This window comes from Salmo salar, chromosome 18, assembly GCF_965601325.2.
Source record: "Salmo salar chromosome 18, fSalSal1, whole genome shotgun sequence".
Classification (NCBI taxonomy): Eukaryota; Metazoa; Chordata; class Actinopteri; order Salmoniformes; family Salmonidae; genus Salmo; species Salmo salar.
In genome coordinates this window covers 42,122,344-42,145,962 of record NC_138308.1, presented here as the reverse complement: position 1 = coordinate 42,145,962, position 23,619 = coordinate 42,122,344, and the positions used below count along the sequence as shown (strand labels likewise).

General features: G+C 45.9%; 1 protein-coding gene across 3 annotated transcripts; it reads right to left on the bottom strand.

Moving 5' to 3' along the window:
* LOC106577419 (cytochrome P450 4F3) lies at positions 1–23,382 on the bottom strand. Of its 3 annotated transcripts, none has more exons than XM_082964983.1 (13): positions 22,954–23,382; positions 20,880–21,117; positions 19,501–19,645; positions 17,584–17,637; positions 16,940–17,067; positions 11,179–11,300; positions 7,081–7,227; positions 6,734–6,939; positions 5,787–5,916; positions 4,387–4,520; positions 3,001–3,065; positions 2,804–2,886; positions 1–2,624 (listed from the first exon to the last, which is right to left on the bottom strand). In XM_082964983.1, the coding sequence occupies exons 1-13, from the start codon at positions 22,974–22,976 to the stop codon at positions 2,447–2,449; spliced, it is 1,653 nt and encodes a 550-aa protein (XP_082821109.1). In that variant the 5' UTR covers positions 22,977–23,382; the 3' UTR covers positions 1–2,446. The 3 variants fall into 3 exon arrangements, with proteins under 3 accessions (XP_082821109.1, XP_082821111.1, XP_082821110.1); XM_082964985.1 differs by having other exon boundaries at positions 23,068–23,381; XM_082964984.1 differs by lacking the exon at positions 22,954–23,382 and adding an exon at positions 21,839–21,995.
* Positions 23,383–23,619: the final 237 nt, after the last annotated feature.

Genomic DNA, 23,619 nt, shown 5'->3' with positions numbered 1-23,619 from the left:
TTCACATGCTAGCACAGTACTCATCAAGGCTATGTTTATTCAATCTCAAAATAACAATGCGCTCACACTGCAAGAAAATAGCTTAAAAAAATCACATGAACAATTCAGATGAAAAGTACTTAATTTATGTTCTAATACATTCAGTAGGCCGACCTACATTCACTGTTCATTGAAATGTTTCTATATTTATTTATGTTCTAATACATGTTTCAGCTGACGTACACTGAGCGGACAAAACATTAGGAACACCATCCTGATATTGAGTTGCACCCTTTTGCCCTCAGAACAGCATCAAATTGTCAGGGCATGGACTCTACAAAGTGTCGAAAGGGTTCCACAGGGATGCTGGCCCATTTTACACTTTTGCAGACACTCTTATCCAGAGCGACTTGAGTTAAGTGCCTCGACAGATTTGTTCCCCTAGTCTCCTAGGGGATTCAAACCAGTGACCTTTCAGTTACTGGCCCAACGCTCTTAAGCACTAGGCTACCTACAGTACCACCCTATGCTTCCCTCAGTTGTTCTCAAATTGGCTGGATGTCCTTTGGGTGGTGGACCATTCTTGATACACACAGGAAACTGTTGAGCATGAGAACCCCAGCAGCGTTGCAGTTCTTGACACAAACCGGTGCACCTCTAACAGGGTAGGCATTATGGGCAGGACCTAGGGGGGGCTGGCCCGCCCTACCTACCTCCTTGCCCGTCCAAATAAAATATAGAAATATTGACCATTTATTTGACCAAGACGCGCGCCGACAAAAAGACGCATCAATCTCAGATAAAGCATTCGAGCGAGCGAAAAAGCGTCCATCTGTCTCGGTACGTGATGCTGTCTGGACAAAAGGAGTATGGCATGTAGTACTTTTTCCTGACAGATAGCATCAGATACATGGTCTCCCCCTAAGGAAACAGAGGGGCGCTGTTTCTCTCGCTAGTTTCAGCATAGAGGATTAGGCGAAGCGAGAGGGCTCACTCTCGCCAAAATATATCCTGAATTAACCCAATGCATTTCTATGGGTATGATATGTAGACCTAAGCTTGTAGCCTGCATTCCCGCCTTTGGGACAACTCACATTGTTAGGACAGAGACATCAGCATCTCGTCATTATATATATATTTATTCTCTGGTTTCAGCCACTTGCGAATTAGAAAGGAAAGTTAGTTGGTGCACAGTGCACTGTTCAGATGCTGGCTTCCGCTAAAGTAATTTATGTTTTGCCAACATTATAGAATTACTCCTGTCTAAATAAAATAATTCAAAATACTTTACCAGAGAGCTTAACTTAGCATCATAAGCGGCAGGTAGCCTAGTGGTTAGAGCGTTGGGCCAGTAACCAGCAGGTAGCCTAGTGGTTAGAGCGTTGGACCAGTAACCAGCAGGTAGCCTAGTGGTTAGAGCGTTGGGCCAGTAACCAGCAGGTAGCCTAGTGGTTAGAGCGTTGGACCAGTAACCAGTAACCAGCAGGTAGCCTAGTGGTTAGAGCATTGGGCCAGTAACCAGCAGGTAGCCTAGTGGTTAGAGGGTTGGGCCAGTAACCAGCAGGTAGCCTAGTGGTTAGAGTGTTTGGCCAGTAACTGAAAAGTTGCTAGATCAAATCCCCGTAACTGACAAGGTAAAAATCTGTTGTTCGGCCCCTGAACAAGGCAGTTTAACCCAATGTTCCTAGGTAGGCTGTCATTGAAAATAAAAATGTGTTCTTAAATATTAAATAGCTATTCCTATTTGGGAAACCAGCAATTTGAGCAGCGCGCGCATGGCATTAGGCCTGGTTGATTATTGAGTTGTGGCTGTCAGTGAAAAACATCTAAAATGTGTTTAAATAATGTGTCTGGAGACTAATTTAAAACGTTGCAACAAGAAGGGGAGGGGTGTGTGGTGAAAATATGGGGGTCTCTCTCCAGAATGTTCTCCCTGCTGTCTCCTGACAATTCTTGCACTTTCATTGTTGTGAATTGTTTGCTCTTCGATTGTTTGTTTTGTTCAATTCTCCATTATATATGTAACCAGTAGGTATAGTAGATGTACCGTTCATCCTGTCATTTGGTTCCATTCATTTCTGTTAATGCATGTATTACAGTCATTTACCGTTCTCCTTCCCGGAGTGGAAACGTTGTTTTCAGAGTTCACAACCTGATACACGTGTGAGAAACAACAAGTACCGGTCCATCTGAGAGAGCAATGAGCATGTATGTGGTTTCTCTGCCCTGATAACGTTGAGTCATAGCTCAAGTCTAGACAGATAGAAAGGGAGGCTGAGTAGAGAGATTCATGAGAACCTGCATTTTCATCAGGATATTTCACTGTTTTATTTGTCGGCTTTAGGCCTATGTATTTTACAGTTTTAAGGTGTTCTTAACGTTTCGTATACTCAGTGTATGTTTATACAGTAAAATCATAAACAGTTTCTCTATGTCTGATCCATAGAGGAGACATGGAGGTCAGGGGTTAGTCCTGGGGGGTGTCCAGGGTCTCCAGCGTCAGCCACAGCCCCCCCTCGGCCCTGAGCACCAGCTGGGGTAGCCTCCTCACCTCCACCCCCCCAGGGGTCAAACGGAACCTCCTCAAGGTCAGCGCCACCACCACACGCAGCTCCGCCATGGCAAACTTCTGACCTATACAGTTCCTATAGCACAGAATGATCGATGACGGTTAATACTGTATCATCATAGCCTGGTCTCCGGATCTGTTTGTATTGTCATGTCAGCACAAACGGATCAGGGAACAGGTTCTAAACATTAGGCTATGTTATGCCTGGGCTGTGATGATAATGTGTATAAAGATAATGTAAATTAGAAACCATACCTAGGTCCTGAAGAGAAGGGTATGAAGGCATGGGATGAACGGTCCTTTGAGTTCTCAGGGTCAAAGCGCATGGGGTTGTAGACCTGGAGAGAAGAAGAGTGAAATGCCATCAGACTAAAGTGAGCCTGTCAGCATCACTGTGACAGAATATAAGGAGCTAGTCAGAGCCCTGAGTGTAGATGGAAAACTGTACTAACATCTGGGTCAGGCCAGATCTCAGGGTTGTGATGGGTCCCATAGATGCTCACCAGACAGATGCTACCTGAGGTGGAAAGAGACATTAGACATTAGTATTAGCAATGCACATGCTCCGCCTACCTGAGGATCTGTCTTCTTCAGCTATTTCCTGTGTTTACGTTGCTATTCAGATAGGGTAGACGGAGCAGGTGGGGTAGACAGAGCAGGTGGGGTAGACGGAGCAGGTGGGGTAGACGGAGCAGGTGGGGTAGACGGAGCAGGTAGGGTTGACGGAGCAGCTGGGGTAGACGGAGCAGGTGGGGTAGACGGAGCAGGTGGGGTAGACGGAGCAGGTGGGGTAGACGGAGCAGGTGGGGTAGACGGAGCAGGTGGGGTAGACGGAGCAGGTAGGGTTGACGGAGCAGCTGGGGTAGACGGAGCAGGTGGGGTAGACGGAGCAGGTGGGGTAGACGGAGCAGGTGGGGTAGACGGAGCAGGTGGGGTAGACAGAGCAGGTAGGGAAGAGAGCAGGTGGGGTAGACGGAGCAGGTGGGGTAGACGGAGCAGGTGGGGTAGACGGAGCAGGTGGGGTAGACGGAGCAGGTAGGGTAGACGGAGCAGGTAGGGAAGACAGAGCAGGTAGGGTAGACAGAGCAGATAGGGTAGACAGAGCAGGTAGGGTGGACAGAGCAGGTAGGGATGACAGAGCAGGTAGGGTAGACAGAGCAGGTAGGGTGGTCAGAGCAATTTGTTGGTGGTTGTAGCCCTGTCCCTCCCCTTTATGTTAATGTATTCAAATATGCAAATATACCCAAATACACCCTGTGGTCTGACCAGTCCCCCTGACCTCACCCTGTGGTATGACCCGTCCCCCTCCCCTCACCCTGTGGTATGACCCGTCCCCCCTCACCCTGTGGTATGACCCGTCCCCCTCCCCTCACCCTGTGGTATGACCCATCCCCCTCCCCTCACCCTGTGGTATGACCCATCCCCCTCCGCTCACCCTGTGGTATGACCCGTCCCCCTCCCCTCACCCTGTGGTATGACCCATCCCCCTCCCCTCACCCTGTGGTATGACCCGTCCCCCTCCCCTCACCCTGTGGTATGACCCGTCCCCCTCCCCTCACCCTGTGATATGACCCGTCCCCCTCCCCTCACCCTGTGGTATGACCCGTCCCCCTCCCCTCACCCTGTGGTATGACCCGTCCCCTTCCCCTCACCCTGTGGTATGACCCGTCCCCCTCCCCTCACCCTGTGGTATGACCCGTCCCCCTCCCCTCACCCTGTGGTATGACCCGTCCCCCTCCCCTCACCCTGTGGTATGACCCGTCCCCCTCCCCTCACCCTGTGGTATGACCCGTCCCCCTCCCCTCACCCTGTGGGATGACCCGTCCACCTCCCCTCACCCTGTGGTATGACCCGTCCCCCTGGCACCGTGATGTCCTTAGTATATTGTCTGGTGACAGCAGACACGGGGGAGTGCAGTCTCAGAGACTCTTTGATACACATGGTGGTGAAGGGGAGGCTGCTCAAGTCCTCCCTGCAGAAACACAACACACCAGTCACTCTTTTATGGATCATTCACACATACAGAAAGGACTGGTCTGTTTTGGGAGTCTTGGCCTACAGAGATCCCAGACTCCTCTTATTGAAGTGGTATCTTCTCCTTGTATCATCTCCTGGAAAGACCTAGACCGATGAGAACACATTCCTGCCTTTTTGAGATGAAGAGAGGATGGAACTTTACATTATTACAAATGTGACCTATTTGAGAAAAACCTGTGGTATGACCCATTCCCCTCCCCTCACCCTGTGGTATGACCCGTCCCCCTCCCCTCACCCTGTGGTATGACCCGTTCCCCTCCCCTCACCCTGTGGTATGACCCGTCCCCCTCCCCTTACCCTGTGGTATGACCCGTTCCCCTCCCCTCACCCTGTGGTATGACCCGTCCCCCTCCCCTCACCCTGTGGTATGACCCGTCCCCCCTCCCCTCATCCTGTGGTATGACCCGTCCCCCCTCCCCTCATCCTGTGGTATGACCCGTCCCCCCTCCCCTCACCCTGTGGTATGACCCGTCCCCCTCCCCTCACCCTGTGGTATGACCCGTCCCCCCTCCCCTCACCCTGTGGTATGACCCGTCCCCCTCCCCTCACCCTGTGGTATGACCCGTCCCCCTCCCCTCACCCTGTGGTATGACCCGTCCCCCTGACCTCACCCTGTGGTATGACCCGTCCCCTTCCCCTCACCCTGTGGTATGACCCGTCCCCCTCCCCTTACCCTGTGGTATGACCCGTTCCCCTCCCCTCACCCTGTGGTATGACCCGTCCCCCTCCCCTCACCCTGTGGTATGACCCGTCCCCCTCCCCTTACCCTGTGGTATGACCCGTTCCCCTCCCCTCACCCTGTGGTATGACCCGTCCCCCTCCCCTTACCCTGTGGTATGACCCGTCCCCCTGACCTCACCCTGTGGTATGACCCGTCCCCTTCCCCTCACCCTGTGGTATGACCCGTCCCCCTGACCTCACCCTGTGGTATGACCCGTCCCCCTCCCCTCACCCTGTGATATGACCCGTCCCCCTCCCCTCACCCTGTGGTATGACCCGTCCCCCTCTCCTCACCCTGTGGTATGACCCGTCCCCCTCCCCTCACCCTGTGGTATGACCCGTCCCTCTCCCCTCACCCTGTGGTATGACCCGTCCCCCTCCCCTCACCCTGTGGTATGACCCGTCCCCCTGACAGAAACAAAGACAGACAGGCAAGCAGACAGACTGACAGACGGACAGACGGACGGACGAAGGTGCTGACCAGTCTAAGTCCTCTGTCTCTCGGTCTTGTAGCAGGTCGTTGACCTCGGCTCTACAGCGGTCCTGGTAGTCCTGATGCTGAGACAGGTTATACAGAACCCAGCTGATCCCGCTGGCCGTGGTGTCATGACCTGAGAGAGAATAAAGTCTCAAATAAAGTGGTTTATGATAGGATATACTGCCAGGGTGTAGACAGTAGTTTATGGTAGGATATACTGCCAGGGTAAATACAGTAGTTTATGGTAGGATATACTGCCAGGGTAAATACAGTAGTTTATGGTAGGATATACTGCCAGGGTAAATACAGTAGTTTATGGTAGGATATACTGCCAGGGTAAATACAGTAGTTTATGGTGGGATATACTGCCAGGGTAAATACAGTAGTTTATGACAGGATATACTGCCAGGGTAAATACAGTAGTTTATGGTGGGATATACTGCCAGGGTAAATACAGTAGTTTATGGTAGGATATACTGCCAGGGTAAATACAGTAGTTTATGGTAGGATATACTGCCAGGGTAAATACAGTAGTTTATGACAGGATATACTGCCAGGGTAAATACAGTAGTTTATGACAGGATATACTGCCAGGGTAAATACAGTAGTTTATGACGGGATATACTGCCAGGGTAAATACAGTAGTTTATAGTAGTATATACTGCCAGGGTAAATACAGTAGTTTATGATAGGATATTCTGCCAGGGTAAATACAGTAGTTTATGATAGGATATACTGCCAGGGTAAATACAGTAGTTTATGCCAGGATATACTGCCAGGGTAAATACAGTAGTTTATGATGGGATATACTGCCAGGGTAAATACAGTAGTTTATGACAGGATATACTGCCAGGATATACTACCAGGGTAAATACAGTAGTTTATGATAGGATATACTGCCAGGGTAAATGTAGTAAAGGATAGGGTGGATCTAAACACTCGAGGATCACCTCCAAACATGAAAGTGTCTGCCTCTGCTTTTATCTCCTCATCTGTGAGACCATGGCCCTCCTCATCCTTTGACAGCAGTAACAAATCAATGAAGTCTGCTACTCTTTTCCTCTTCTCCTCCCCCCCTGTGGTGTCAGTGTGGCTCTCTCGCTCCCCCTGGTGGAGAAGCTGTGCTCTGCGCTCCTGGACAACAGTCCTGGTGAACCTGTGTATAGGGTTGTAGAATTTGAGTTACTTTCTGAAAATTCCCAAGTATTCCAGAAATCCTGTTTGGGGGAATCTTGGATTTACAGCTTCCAGGTATCTTCCAAAAGGAATTTCAGGGAAATCTTCAGCCAATTCCTACCTGTGTACTACATTGCAGGCCTGTTTGAAGCGCTGTCCCTCTGGGGACATCCAGTACAGCCAGTCCCAGTGATGCAGGATACGTCCTCTCCGCTCTATCACCAAGGTGCTCAGCTCAAAAATGGCTGCTATGTACTCACTGGAACTCCTGGACGAAAGGAAAGGAGCCATCAGACAGAGTTAGATAGAGGAGGAGGGTAGAGGGGAGTATGGAGACAGAGTTAGATAGAGGAGGAGGAGGGTAGAGGAGAGTATGGAGACAGAGTTAGAGTTAGATAGAGGAGGAGGGTAGAGGAGAGTATGGAGACAGAGTTAGAGTTAGATAGAGGAGGAGGGTAGAGGAGAGTATGGAGACAGAGTTAGATAGAGAGGAGGGTAGAGGAGAGTATGGAGACAGAGTTAGATAGAGGAGGAGGGTAGAGGGGAGTATGGAGACAGAGTTAGATAGAGAGGAGGGTAGAGGAGAGTATGGAGACAGAGTTAGAGTTAGATAGAGGAGGAGGAGGGTAGAGGAGAGTATGGAGACAGAGTTAGATAGAGGAGGAGGGTAGAGGAGAGTATGGAGACAGAGTTAGATAGAGGAGGAGGGTAGAGGGGAGTATGGAGACAGAGTTAGAGTTAGATAGAGGAGGAGGGTAGAGGAGAGTATGGAGACAGAGTTAGATAGAGGAGGAGGGTAGAGGAGAGTATGGAGACAGAGTTAGATAGAGGAGGAGGGTAGAGGGGAGTATGGAGACAGAGTTAGAGTTAGATAGAGGAGGAGGGTAGAGGGGAGTATGGAGACAGAGTTAGAGTTAGATAGAGGAGGAGGGTAGAGGAGAGTATGGAGACAGAGTTATAGAGTAGGAGGGTAGAGGAGAGTATGGAGACAGAGTTAGAGTTAGATAGAGGAGGAGGGTAGAGGGGAGTATGGAGACAGAGTTAGAGTTAGATAGAGGAGGAGGGTAGAGGAGAGTATGGAGACAGAGTTAGATAGAGGAGGAGGGTAGAGGAGAGTATGGAGACAGAGTTATAGTTAGATAGAGGAGGAGGGTAGAGGGGAGTATGGAGACAGAGTTAGAGTTAGATAGAGGAGGAGGGTAGAGGAGAGTATGGAGACAGAGTTAGATAGAGGAGGAGGGTAGAGGAGAGTATGGAGACAGAGTTAGAGTTAGATAGAGGAGGAGGGTAGAGGAGAGTATGGAGACAGAGTTAGAGTTAGATAGAGGAGGAGGGTAGAGGAGAGTATGGAGACAGAGTTAGATAGAGGAGGAGGGTAGAGGAGAGTATGGAGACAGAGTTAGAGTTAGATAGAGGAGGAGGGTAGAGGAGAGTATGGAGACAGAGTTAGAGTTAGATAGAGGAGGAGGGTAGAGGGGAGTATGGAGACAGAGTTAGAGTTAGATAGAGGAGGAGGGTAGAGGGGAGTATGGAGACAGAGTTAGATAGAGGAGGAGGGTAGAGGAGAGTATGGAGACAGAGTTAGAGTTAGATAGAGGAGGAGGGTAGAGGAGAGTATGGAGACAGAGTTAGATAGAGGAGGAGGGTAGAGGAGAGTATGGAGACAGAGTTAGATAGAGGAGGAGGGTAGAGGGGAGTATGGAGACAGAGTTAGATAGAGGAGGAGGAGGGTAGAGGGGAGTATGGAGACAGAGTTAGATAGAGGAGGAGGAGGGTAGAGGAGAGTATGGAGACAGAGTTAGATAGAGGAGGAGGGTAGAGGAGAGTATGGAGACAGAGTTAGATAGAGGAGGAGGAGGGTAGAGGGGAGTATGGAGACAGAGTTAGATAGAGGAGGAGGGTAGAGGAGAGTATGGAGACAGAGTTAGAGTTAGATAGAGGAGGAGGGTAGAGGAGAGTATGGAGACAGAGTTAGATAGAGGAGGAGGGTAGAGGAGAGTATGGAGACAGAGTTAGATAGAGGAGGAGGGTAGAGGGGAGTATGGAGACAGAGTTAGATAGAGGAGGAGGAGGGTAGAGGAGAGTATGGAGACAGAGTTAGATAGAGGAGGAGGGTAGAGGGGAGTATGGAGACAGAGTTAGATAGAGGAGGAGGAGGGTAGAGGAGAGTATGGAGACAGAGTTAGATAGAGGAGGAGGGTAGAGGAGAGTATGGAGACAGAGTTAGATAGAGGAGGAGGGTAGAGGGGAGTATGGAGACAGAGTTAGAGTTAGATAGAGGAGGAGGGTAGAGGGGAGTATGGAGACAGAGTTAGAGTTAGATAGAGGAGGAGGGTAGAGGAGAGTATGGAGACAGAGTTAGAGTTAGATAGAGGAGGAGGGTAGAGGGGAGTATGGAGACAGAGTTAGAGTTAGATAGAGGAGGAGGGTAGAGGAGAGTATGGAGACAGAGTTAGAGTTAGATAGAGGAGGAGGGTAGAGGGGAGTATGGAGACAGAGTTAGAGTTAGATAGAGGAGGAGGGTAGAGGAGAGTATGGAGACAGAGTTAGATAGAGGAGGAGGGTAGAGGAGAGTATGGAGACAGAGTTATAGTTAGATAGAGGAGGAGGGTAGAGGGGAGTATGGAGACAGAGTTAGAGTTAGATAGAGGAGGAGGGTAGAGGAGAGTATGGAGACAGAGTTAGATAGAGGAGGAGGGTAGAGGAGAGTATGGAGACAGAGTTAGAGTTAGATAGAGGAGGAGGGTAGAGGAGAGTATGGAGACAGAGTTAGAGTTAGATAGAGGAGGAGGGTAGAGGAGAGTATGGAGACAGAGTTAGATAGAGGAGGAGGGTAGAGGAGAGTATGGAGACAGAGTTAGAGTTAGATAGAGGAGGAGGGTAGAGGAGAGTATGGAGACAGAGTTAGAGTTAGATAGAGGAGGAGGGTAGAGGGGAGTATGGAGACAGAGTTAGAGTTAGATAGAGGAGGAGGGTAGAGGGGAGTATGGAGACAGAGTTAGATAGAGGAGGAGGGTAGAGGAGAGTATGGAGACAGAGTTAGAGTTAGATAGAGGAGGAGGGTAGAGGAGAGTATGGAGACAGAGTTAGATAGAGGAGGAGGGTAGAGGAGAGTATGGAGACAGAGTTAGATAGAGGAGGAGGGTAGAGGGGAGTATGGAGACAGAGTTAGATAGAGGAGGAGGAGGGTAGAGGGGAGTATGGAGACAGAGTTAGATAGAGGAGGAGGAGGGTAGAGGAGAGTATGGAGACAGAGTTAGATAGAGGAGGAGGGTAGAGGAGAGTATGGAGACAGAGTTAGATAGAGGAGGAGGAGGGTAGAGGGGAGTATGGAGACAGAGTTAGATAGAGGAGGAGGGTAGAGGAGAGTATGGAGACAGAGTTAGAGTTAGATAGAGGAGGAGGGTAGAGGAGAGTATGGAGACAGAGTTAGATAGAGGAGGAGGGTAGAGGAGAGTATGGAGACAGAGTTAGATAGAGGAGGAGGGTAGAGGGGAGTATGGAGACAGAGTTAGATAGAGGAGGAGGAGGGTAGAGGAGAGTATGGAGACAGAGTTAGATAGAGGAGGAGGGTAGAGGAGAGTATGGAGACAGAGTTAGAGTTAGATAGAGAGGAGGGTAGAGGGGAGTATGGAGACAGAGTTAGAGTTAGATAGAGGAGGAGGGTAGAGGAGAGTATGGAGACAGAGTTAGATAGAGGAGGAGGGTAGAGGGGAGTGAAAGAGGTGTTCTGCTGTACTAAACAGTTGTATTTGAGGATGAGCTGTATAAACCAATAGATGAAACACATTAATGTGCCCTGCTAAGAGAGACTGGCCAAAATGCTGCAACATACAACACACAACACATGTAAATAATGTGTCCTTGAGGTCACTTGAGGTCGCCCTTCCACAGTACAGTAAATATCACGTATATGATAGCCTTATATTACAGCCTGTATGGCAACTCTGATCTTATAGAATAGAAGTGGAGTGAGATGGGATCTTGTCTCAGTCAGTAACAGAGGTAGAAGGTTACTGGGCTCTTGTCTCAGTCAGTAACAGAGGTAGAAGGTTACTGGGCTCTTGTCTCAGTCAGTAACAGAGGTAGAAGGTTACTGGGCTCTTGTCTCAGTCAGTAACAGAGGTAGAAGGTTACTGGGCTCTTGTCTCAGTCAGTAACAGAGGTAGAAGGTTACTCACTGCTTCTGTATCAGTCATATTAAACATAGACTACTCACTCCTGGCAGTTGCTGTTGTAGCTGAAGGTACATCTGAGCAGACTGTCCAGAGTCATCAGGCTGATGTGACTGAACATGTCCTGGCGGCTCTCTCCCTCGGCCACCAGGCGGCGCCACTTAAACTGACGCCAACCAACAGGGGAGAGACCATAGAGTTAGTTAGAGGAGTCATCTTTGTATCTGTCCCATTAAGGTGTCAGTGACAGTCTCAGCACGGGCAGCGTCACTATCTCCATTTTGAAGTAGTCTATTTTCTTAGTGTTTTTAAAAAGCATAAAGCTAAAAAGCTAATATTGGTGATTTACAGCAACCTGCAGTGCTGGAGTCCTGAATCATATCTTTTGTCATTCATTTATTGTGGCCACTAGATGGCAGTGATATAGCTTAAAGCCATTTACAAACAATGCAACCAGGCGACAATGCTCTGATATTTGGCTGATCACTTAGAACCTATAGGAATCCCCACCAAGTTGACTTCTTTAAAATGGTGGAATCCCTCAACGGCAATGTACATGCTAAAACAGGTTATGTCCATGATTAGTCCAACTAACTCTGGGTGAAATTTTTGTTGCCTACTTCACTGCATTGGATGAACCGTTTAGAAATTACAGCAGTTTTACATAGTTCCTCCATGTTAAGGGGAACAAAGGTATTAAAGCAGTAAAATGTTTAGTATTTGGTCCCATATTCAGAGCACGCAATGATTACATTAAGCTTGTGACTTGGTTGTGTTTCAGATCATTTTGTGTCCAATAGAAATGAATGGTAAATAATGTATTATGTCATTTTGGAGTCACTTTTATTGTAAATAGAATAGAACATGTTTCTAAACACTTCTACATGAATGTGGACGCTACCATGATGATGGATAATTAAGCAATAAGGCCTGAAGAGGTGTCGTATACGGTCAATATACCACAGCTAAGGGCTGTTTTTAACTATCACAAACCACCGAGGTGCCTTATTGCTTAATAAATAATCATCATGGTAGTATCCACATTCATGTAGAAGTGTTTAGAAATATGGTATATTCTTATAAACTGGTTACCAACGTAATTAGAGCAGTAATGCTAAATGTTTTGACATACCTGTGGTGTACGGTCTGATATACCATGGCTTTTAGCCAATCAAAATTCAGGGCTCAAACCACCCAGCATATTATCCTGAATGAATCATGAATATTGATGAGTGAGAAAGTTACAGATGTACAAATATCATACCCATAGTCCCTGTGTTATAGTCCCTGTGCCCAAGAAAGCGAAGGTAACCTGCCTAAATGACATCCGCCCCGTAGCACTCACAATGATAGTGCTTTGAAAGGCTGGTCATGGCTCACATCAACACCATCATCCCGGAAACCCTAGACCCACTAATTCGCATACCACCCCCAACATATCCACAGATGATGCAATCTCAATGGCACTCCACACTGCCCTTTCACACCTGGACAAACGGAACACCATAGTGCCCACAAAGCTCATCACTAAGCTAAGGATCCTGGGACTAAACACCTCCCTCTGCAACTGGATCCTGGACTTCCTGACAGGCCGCCCCCGCAGGTGGTAAGACACATCCACCACACTGATCCTCAACACAGGGGCCCCTTAGTTGTGCGTGCTTAGTCCCCTCCTGTACTCCCTGTTCACCCATGGCTGTGTGGCCTAGCATGACTCCAACACCATCATTAAGTTTGCAGATGACAACAGTGGTAGGCCTGATCACCGACAATGATGAGGCAGCTTATAGGGAGGAGGTCAGAGACCTGTCAGTGTGGTGCCAGGACAACAACCTCTCCCTCCACGTGATCAAGACAAAGGAGATGATTATGGACTACAGGAAAAGGAGGGCCAAACACGCCACCATTCACATCAATGGGGCTGCAGTGGAGCAGGTCGAGAGTTTCAAGTTCCTTGATGTCCACATCACCAACAAACTAACATGGTCCAAACACACCAAGACAGTCGTGAAGAGGGCACGACAAAACCTCTTCCCCCTCAGGAGACTGAAAAGATCTGGCATGGGTCCCCGGATCCTCAAAAAGTTATACAGCTGCACCATCGAGAGCATCCTGACCGGTTGCATCACCGCCTGGTATGGAAACTGCTCGGGATCGGACCATAAGGCGCAACAGAGGGTAGTGCAAACGGCCCAGTACATCACTGGGGCCAAGCTTCCTGCCATCCAGGACCTATAAACCACGTTGTGTCAGAGGAAGGCCCTAAACATTTTCAAAGACTCCAGTCATCCAAGTCATAGACTGTTCTGTCTGCTACCACACGGCAAGTGGTACCGGAGCACCATGTCTAGGTCCAAAAGGCTCCTTAACATCTTCTACCCTCAAGCCATAAGACTCCTGAACAATTAATCAAATGGCCTCCCGGACTATTTGCGTTGACACCCCACCCCCCTTTGTATGTACACTGCTGCTACTCGCTTTTCATTATCTATGCATAGTCACTTTACCCCTACCTACTTGTATCAACCTGTACCACCGCAGATTGGCTCTGTTCTGGTATCCCCTGTATATAGCCTCATTATTGTTATTTTATTGTGTAACTTTTTCTTGTTTATTTTTTCTTGTTTAAACTTTAGTTTATTTAGTAAATATTTTCCTAACTCTATTTTGTAATGGTGAGAGGTTAGCATGTCTTGGAGGTATGATATAAAATGCTAACCTCCCCTGTTATTGTAATGGTGAGAGGTTAGCATGTCTTGGAGGTATGATATAAAATGCTAACCTCCCCTGTTATTGTAATGGTGAGAGGTTAGCATGTCTTGGAGGTATGATATAAAATGCTAACCTCCCCTGTTATTGTAATGGTGAGAGGTTAGCATGTCTTGGAGGTATGATTTAAAATGCTAACCTCCCCTGTTATTGTAATGGTGAGAGGTTAGCATGTCTTGGAGGTATGATTTAAAATGCTAACCTCCCCTGTTATTGTAATGGTGAGAGGTTAGCATTTTATATCATACCTCCAAGACATGCTAACCTCTCACCATTACAATAACAGGGGAGGTTAGCATTTTATATCATACCTCCAAGACATGCTAACCTCTCACCATTACAATAACAGAGGAGGTTAGCATTTTATATCATACCTCCAAGACATGCTAACCTCTCACCATTACAATAACAGGGGAGGTTAGCATTTTATATCATACCTCCAAGACATGCTAACCTCTCACCATTACAATAACAGGGGAGGTTAGCATTTTATATCATACCTCCAAGACATGCTAACCTCTCACCATTACAATAACAGGGGAGGTTAGCATTTTATATCATACCTCCAAGACATGCTAACCTCTCACCATTACAATAACAGGGGAGGTTAGCATTTCTTGGGGGGTATGATATTTGAGCATTTGTAACTTTCTCACTCATTATTATTCACGATTCATTCAGGATTATCCATCATCATGGTAGCATCCACATTCATGTAGAAGTGTTTAGAAACATGTTCTATTCTTATTTACAACAAAAGTGACCACAAAATGACACAATATATTATTTACCATTAATTTCTATTGGGCACAAAATAATCTGAAACACAACCAAAACAAAAAGCAAATGCATCCAACAAATGTTTTGAGTCACAAACTTGATGTAGTCATTGCGTACTATGAATATGGGACCAAATACTTCACTTTTTACTAGTTTGCTCCACTAAAATGGGAGGACTATGTACAAAAACTGATGTCATTTCTAAACGCTTCACCCGATATGGATCCAAAGTTTTCAAGTATAGAGCCAAAATAAGTAAAAATGCTTCACTATCACAATACTTACAGAGGGCAGTTTAAAAACAGAGAAGCTGCTGCAAAAAAAAAAAGAATTTGTAAACTATACTACTTGTTTCTCTAACATATTTAATGTTACGGGCCAAATGAGTTGACTGGTTGATTGCTACTTAAATGAACCCACGAAATGGCTGCTGTTGCTCCATAGACTCACATGCATGATGTCGGAGGAGTGGTTGAACCCACGTAATGGCTGCTGTTGCTCCATAGACTCACATGCATGATGTCGGAGGTGTGGTTGAACCCACGTAATGGCTGCTGTTGCTCCATAGACTCACATGCATGATGTCGGAGGAGTGGTTGAACCCACGTAATGGCTGCTGTTGCTCCATAGACTCACATGCATGATGTCAGAGGAGTGGTTGAACCCACGTAATGGCTGCTGTTGCTCCATAGACTCACATGCATGATGTCAGAGGAGTGGTTGAACCCACGTAATGGCTGCTGTTGCTCCATAGACTCACATGCATGATGTCAGAGGAGTGGTTGAACCCACGTAATGGCTGCTGTTGCTCCATAGATTCACATGCATGATGTCGGAGGAGTGGTTGAACCCACGTAATGGCTGCTGTTGCTCCATAGACTCACATGCATGATGTTGGAGGAGTGGTTGAACCCACGTAATGGCTGCTGTTGCTCCATAGACTCACATGCATGATGTCGGAGGAGTGGTTGAACCCACGTAATGGCTGCTGTTGCTCCATAGACTCATAGACTCACATGCATGATGTTGGAGGAGTGGTTGAACCCCTATGGAGCTGTTGCTCCATAGACTCACATGCATGATGTCGGAGGAGTGGTTGAACCCACGTAATGGCTGCTGTTGCTCCATAGACTCACATGCATGATGTCAGAGGAGTGGTTGAACCCAGGTAATGGCTGCTGTTGCTCCATAGACTCACATGCATGATGTCAGAGGAGTGGTTGAACCCACGTAGTGGCTGCTGTTGCTCCATAGACTCACATGCATGATGTCAGAGGAGTGGTTGAACCCACGTAATGGCTGCTGTTGCTCCATAGACTCACATGCACGATGTCGGAGGAGTGGTTGAACCCACGTAATGGCTGCTGTTGCTCCATAGACTCATAGACTCACATGCATGATGTTGGAGGAGTGGTTGAACCCCTATGGAGCTGTTGCTCCATAGACTCACATGCATGATGTCGGAGGAGTGGTTGAACCCACGTAATGGCTGCTGTTGCTCCATAGACTCACATGCATGATGTCAGAGGAGTGGTTGAACCCAGGTAATGGCTGCTGTTGCTCCATAGACTCACATGCATGATGTCAGAGGAGTGGTTGAACCCACGTAATGGCTGCTGTTGCTCCATAGACTCACATGCATGATGTCAGAGGAGTGGTTGAACCCACGTAATGGCTGCTGTTGCTCCATAGACTCACATGCATGATGTCAGAGGAGTGGTTGAACCCACATAATGGCTGCTGTTGCTCCATAGACTCACATGCATGATGTCAGAGGAGTGGTTGAACCCACGTAATGGCTGCTGTTGCTCCATAGACTCACATGCATGATGTCGGAGGAGTGGTTGAACCCACGTAATGGCTGCTGTTGCTCCATAGACTCACATGCATGATGTCAGAGGAGTGGTTGAACCCACGTAATGGCTGCTGTTGCTCCATAGACTCACATGCATGATGTCGGAGGAGTGGTTGAACCCACGTAATGGCTGCTGTTGCTCCATAGACTCACATGCATGATGTCGGAGGAGTGGTTGAACCCACGTAATGGCTGCTGTTGCTCCATAGACTCACATGCATGATGTCGGAGGAGTGGTTGAACCCACGTAATGGCTGCTGTTGCTCCATAGACTCACATGCATGATGTCGGAGGAGTGGTTGAACCCACGTAATGGCTGCTGTTGCTCCATAGACTCACATGCATGATGTCGGAGGAGTGGTTGAACCCACGTAATGGCTGCTGTTGCTCCATAGACTCACATGCATGATGTCAGAGGAGTGGTTGAAGATCTTCACATAGTTCTTGAGGATGTCGAAGTGGAATGCAGGAGTGAGTAGACGTCTACGACGAGACCAGTCCTCTCCGTTACTCAGGAGAAGACTCTGTCCTGTATGAGAATATTACTGTAACTGTGACCAGGATAGAGAATCTAAAAGTACTGTATATAGTATAGGAAATATTACTGTAACTGTGACAAGGATAAAGAATCTGAAAGTACTGTATATAGTATAGGAAATATTATTGTAACTTTGACTAGGATAGAGGATCCTAAAGTACTGTATATGGTATAGGAAATATTACTGTAACTGTCACTAGGACAGTGGATCTGAAAGTACTGTATATGGTATAGGAAATATTACTGTGACTGTCACTAGGACAGAGGATCTGAAAGTACTGTATATGGTATAGGAAATATTACTGTAACTGTCACTAGGACAGAGGATCTGAAAGTACTGTATATGGTATAGGAAATATTACTGTGACTGTCACTAGGACAGCGGATCTGAAAGTACTGTATATGGTATAGGAAATATTACTGTGACTGTGAGAGAGGATTTGATTTCAGAGTGTATTGTATAGTCCTGGGGAAAGTAAATGAAAGGTGTTCATGTTTTGTACTTACCCAGCCATGGTCTCAGGAACCCATAGAACAGCTCATCTTTGACTGTGATGGAAGCTGCAAGGATGGACAAATGGTGAAAGAGATTCAGAAAAAGAGTCACTGCAGGTCTACTGGCTAAGGAGAAAAGCAGAGAGCATGGCAACAGGAAATATGGGTGCAGAGGGTGTGAGTGAGACCTGTTCTAAATGACACGCTAGCAGTTAGGGGGGTTATAACCTGTTCTAAATGACATACCAGCAGTTAGGGGAGTTATAACCTTTTCTAAATGACACATTGGCCATTAGGGTGGTTATAACCTATTCTAAATGACACACTAGCAGTTAGAGGGGTTATAACCTGTTCTAAATGACACACGAGCAGTTAGGGGGGGTTATAACCTATTCTAAATGACACACGAGCAGTTAGGGGGGTTATAACCTATTCTAAATGACACACTACCAGTTCATAAAAAAGCCTAAAATAGACGAGATGCATCTGTTATTCCAAAACTTGAGCTCGTGATTAGAACACATATTTCCCTCCTATAATCAAATCAGTACATTTTGAATTTGTGATAAGGCTGTCGTGATTTGGCAAGGAATGTAGCTTGTCTTGTTTGTGTATCCCATCAGTGTGTTTTTGTAGGCAGTCATGTCTGAAGACCTAATGGGAGCTTGGGTGAGCAGGACGTGTGTGTATGGGAGCGATCAGCACCCTCCTACTCAAAACATCTTGTCGCGGCTACGACAGACAGTCTATTAGTCTATGGGCCAGTGTAAAAATGTATCCACTTTAGGGTGTCAAAGCTTTGATGGTATTCAATTGTTCTCCACAATTCCCTGATCAAATTAATATATAACCTCTCCAAAAAAAAAATGTTTTCACACATTTATATATCTTGTTGAATGTGAGTCTAAAATGTTTGAAGGCTGATTAAAGAATGTGAAAGAGAAGTTGGAATGTTCACATGCTCGTTGAAAATGACTGTATCAAACAGCAATGGATACTCCTATTGGATGAATGTTATGTTAAAAACCATGGGATTGGTCAATGTTTGGCTGTTGTATCTAATGATTTACATCGACTGATTCAACATTGAAATAACAGTGTTTCAAATAGCAGAACAACATCTTTGTTTTAGGGAAGTTGGTCATGGAAATAAGTTGAAGAGATCCAGATCTGGTACCATGTTGTTTTTATAGTTGCCACAATACTCTGTTGTATATTAATACCCAGCATGCTAACATGAAAGGTGTGATCTGTAAGATACCACTTAAGTAGTACTTGAAAGTATTTTTACTTAAGTACTTTACACCTTTGTCACGTGGTAGCAGAACACACCCCTACACTGCCCGTTCTGTCTCCATGCACCACAAAATGAATGTGTGTATGACATTTGAAGCCCCAAGGTGGCCCCATAGACATGTCATTACCAATCCCAACTGTTTCATACCTTAAATAGTGTTGTATCATGAAGTTAATAAAATATCAACTGAGTTAGTATGAGAAGATTGTTCCCTGACAATACAAAACTAGATTCCCTCAGTCTATGACCCCTAACTAACTGCATAAGGGCTCATAACATATAATGTAGTGATAGCTACATTTAGCTACCTCTGATCAGTGTTATTCATATCGAAATATTACCCACAGACATGGACCTTACTGAAAATCCGTTGTTAGACTTTGCCACCTCAAAGTGAACAAATATGTGAAATGTGGCCCTCTGGTCCATGGACTAAATGAAGTGGTATTCTGTATACAGGGCACACTGTTCATTAGTGTACACAAATAAAAATGTTTTGAAACATTTAGCAATGGGAAATGAAAATGAGCACTTCCTATTGGACAATTCCAGTTAGTCCATCCCGGTTTCAGTTGGTTTTCTTCAGTTTGGTGGCCTAATGAACAGGACCCAGGAGTGAAAGATTGATGTACCTGGTGCCAGCAGCAGAGGCTTGATGTAGTCAGGGTGGAAGAGTCGTACCAGGGAGTAGAAGGGGCCCAGGAACCAGGAGCAGGAGTGGCTGTAGGTTCTTACCATCTGATCCACCGCCTGCAGACCCTCCTCCGTGCTCCGCATCTACACACACACACACACACACACACACACACACACACACACACACACACACACACACACGTAGGTAGAAAAACGCACACGTGTGCACACGCAGACACACACACACTTTTGTTTATAATATATGAAAGATAAAGATAAACAAATCTATTTGATGAGGGAAACAAAGAAAGGCCTACAGTGAAGGCAACATTAGTGAGGCTGGGGGGAGGTTCCTCCAGCATTGGGACATTTGGAGGTAATGTTTCATGCTGTACTGTTGCTGAAACCAAACTTCCATGTGCAATATCCAGTCACGGGTGTCACAAAAAACACTGTTGAAACAACTGCAGGACTGATACAAAGCTACTCCTTTATAACCACAGGCTGGGGGATAGTGGTGTGCAATGAGTTGCCAATAAAGACTTTACAAGGAGATGTATTGTACTGTAAAGGGCAGGACGACTAGAGTTGTAAAGACAGACTTTAGTTTTCAGTGTTGACAACTGGAGTTGTAAAAGACAGACTTTAGTTTTCAGTGTTGACAACTAGAGTTGTAAAAGACAGACTTTAGTATTCAGTGTTGACAACTGGAGTTGTAAAAGACAGACTTTAGTTTTCAGTGTTGACAACTAGAGTTGTAAAAGACAGACTTTAGTTTTCAGTGTTGACAACTAGAGTTGTAAAAGACAGACTTTAGTATTCAGTGTTGACAACTAGAGTTGTAAAAGACAGACTTTAGTTTTCAGTGTTGACAACTGGAGTTGTTAAAGACAGACTTTAGTATTCAGTGCTGACAACTGGAGTTGTAAAAGACAGACTTTAGTTGAGTGTTTGTGGTGGAAGGGACACTTACTGTAGCTTACCCTTCTGAACCACAGGAAGAACCTTTTTCTGTGAACAAAGCACTGTTGCCTTCACTAGCCTAATACAAAATGGTGGTCACTGAGACTTAAAACATTCACTGAATTCACCCCAAAAAATGTTCCTTTCCATGGAGCAACATACATTTAAATTAATATTGGATCAGATTTATTAACCAATGTCCATTTATTTCAGCTCAACATGTAGGTTGTAGTGTAGGGGTTAATGTCCTATCAATTCCCTCCATTAATTCAGTCTGTGTACACAAACACACACACACACACACACACACACACACACACACACACACACACACACACACACACACACACACACCACACACACACACACACACACACACACACACACACACAGAGAGAGTATGTTTTCTCACCTCTCCCAGGTGTCCCATTAGCCAGTTTTGTGTGGGGGGCTTACTGAAGCACTGGAGACGTCTGGTAAACTGAGCATGGCTCCACAGCAGACAGACAACACGAAGGGACAGGAGGAGGAGGACAACCAGAGCAGAGAGCTGGAGGAGAACAAAGAGGGAGTAGAGAGGAGACAGGAGACGACCCAGAGACAGGAGTCCATCTAGCAGACGATCCAGCACTGCATCAATAACAGCCATCCTGTATAGAAACAATACCACCAACCTTAAATCAAATAAAGCTATTCTATTCTACTCTACTGTTTTCTATTCTACTCTATTCTACTGTTTCTATTCTATTCTACTGTTTTCTATTCTACTCTATTCTACTGTTTTCTATTCTACTCTATTCTACTGTTTCTATTCTATTCTACTGTTTTCTATTCTACTCTATTCTACTGTTTTCTATTCTACTCAACTCTACTGTTTTCTATTCTACTGTTTTATATTCTATTCTACTGTTTTATATTCTACTCTATTCTACTCTATTCTACTGTTTTCTACTCTACTCTACTGTTTTATATTCTACTCTACTGTTTTATATTCTACTCTACTCTATTCTACTCTATTCTACTGTTTTCTATTCTACTCTATTCTAGTCTAATCCATCCTGGATGATAGAGAGTAGAGACACAACAAGGGTTGAGAACACATAGAAAGACGTCCCGCTTGGCCGACAGAAACAGCAGCTCTTCAACACGGTGTATCTCAACTGGTGTAATACTGTGCTCATAGACTGTGAAGTAGGCCTATACAGTGCAAAGAGAATACAATTCTATATATCACTTGAATCGGTGAATAACAATATATCCTAAACCAACTTAGTACTCTCGGTATGATGGCTTTTCTCGCTTCAACACATAAAGACTGACATCTATAGAAGTCCTAATTATAGCTGGTAGTCTGCACACACAGAAACTTGCCTTTCTTAGACGATCTGACTGGCCTGGTTTAGTTCCTCTCATGCATTGAGACAGTCTCACCCTTTCAACATCTCTTTATCTTAATCTCTTCCACCACAGACTGACTCAACACACAACAGGAACCTACATCAGGACATGCTCTAACCCTATGGGCCCTGGTCAAAAGTAGTGCACTATAAAGGGAATAGGGAGTCATTTGGGAGACAGTCACAGTCACAGTGTCACAGTGTTGATATTTTAAAGGATGTGTTACATTATACCGTTACATTGCATACTGTAGGCATGTAGGCTATTTTCTTCCCACTGACCTCCTTAAAACTATCTACTACTACTTACATCTATAATTTAGCCCAAACAACTACCTCTTCCCCTACTGTATTTATTTATTTTGCTCCTTTGCACCCCATTATTTATATTTCTACTTTGCACTTTCTTCTACTACAAATCTACCATTCCAGTGTTTTACTTGCTATATTGTATTTACTTTGCCACCATGGGCTTTTTTGCCTTTACCTCCCTTATCTCACCTCATTTGCTCACATTGTATGTAGACTTATTTTTCTACTATATTATTGACTATATGTTTGTTTTACTCCATGTGTAACTCTGTGTTGTTGTATGTGTCGAACTGCTTTGCTTTATCTTGGCCAAGTCGCAATTGTAAATGAGAACTTGTTCTCAACTTTGCCTACCTGGTTAAATAAAGGTGAAATAAAATAAATAAATACATTTATAAAACTACATCTCCCATATAGCCTACTTTGTGATTCTCCACTGCTCTCCCACTCTAGAGGAGGTTAACCTTCAGGCATCATTTTTATCATAGCCCAAAGGTGCTTTATTCAATTCTTCCAATGTTTCATGACTTTGTCAATCAACTTGTTCTTAACAAAAAGGAATAATTGTTTAATGTTTCTGTATCAATATGGACTTTAAAAAAATCCTTTGGGGTCATCTTAATTCCACCTATAGTAATTTCATGAATATAAACTTTATTTCAGTCTCGGTTTCTCTGGATGTCATGCCTGCTTCTGCTCTTCCCTCCAGGCTCCCCAGCATTACGCACTCCAGCCACCATCATCACGGACACCTGCCATCACGATTATTGGACTCACCTGGACTCAATCACCTCTGTCATTCCCTCCCCTCTGTCTGTCTTTTCCCCGCGTCAGCATTCACTTCGTATGTCACTGTATACCCGTGCGCTGACGCTGTTCCTGTCCTGTTACCTGTCTGTTCCAATTAAACGTTCAACTCCCCGTATCTGCTTCTCATCTCCAGCGTCGGTCCTTACAGAATGTTGAAGCCACCAAACGAAGCATCGGGGAGTGCTTGCTTTCCGGTTGGTGGTGACGTCGTGGGGCCCGCCACCGATGGAACCGGGGATGTAAGCCAGCTCGCCGGGCTGTCACGCCCTAGCTGCCTCGAGAGGTTTCTTACCACGGTTGGCTCGGAAGGCGCCCATCCCACGTCAGTCCTCAGCCGGATCGTCAGGTTTTTACGCCCAGCCGTCTCGTCGGTACGCCTCCGCTGTTGTTGTGCTGAAAGTCTGCCGCCGCCAGAATTCGCCCCTTCACGTGGACGCGCACACACTAAATTTTTCATTGTTGCGACTTGCTTGCTAGTTGAGAATTCTGCTCTTCACTACGTTGTCAGCCCACATTTCACTGATCTTAGTAGCAGAAAGCATGTTTTATTTGTGTCCTTCAAGGCAGCCTAACATGATCATTGACAGCTGCATTTCCTTTTTTTTTGTGTGTGTGTGTGGCGGTTTGATCGCG

Coding starts and splice junctions, on each gene's coding strand:
- LOC106577419 (XM_082964983.1), bottom strand. CDS start 22,976: ATGACAGAGGTGATTGAGTCCAG. Junction 11,301..16,939: donor ACTCCTCTGACATCATGCAT/GTGAGTCTATGG, acceptor GGTTGGCGTCAG/TTTAAGTGGCGCCGCCTGGT. Junction 4,521..5,786: donor GAGACAGAGGACTTAGACTG/GTCAGCACCTTC, acceptor GTGTTTCTGCAG/GGAGGACTTGAGCAGCCTCC.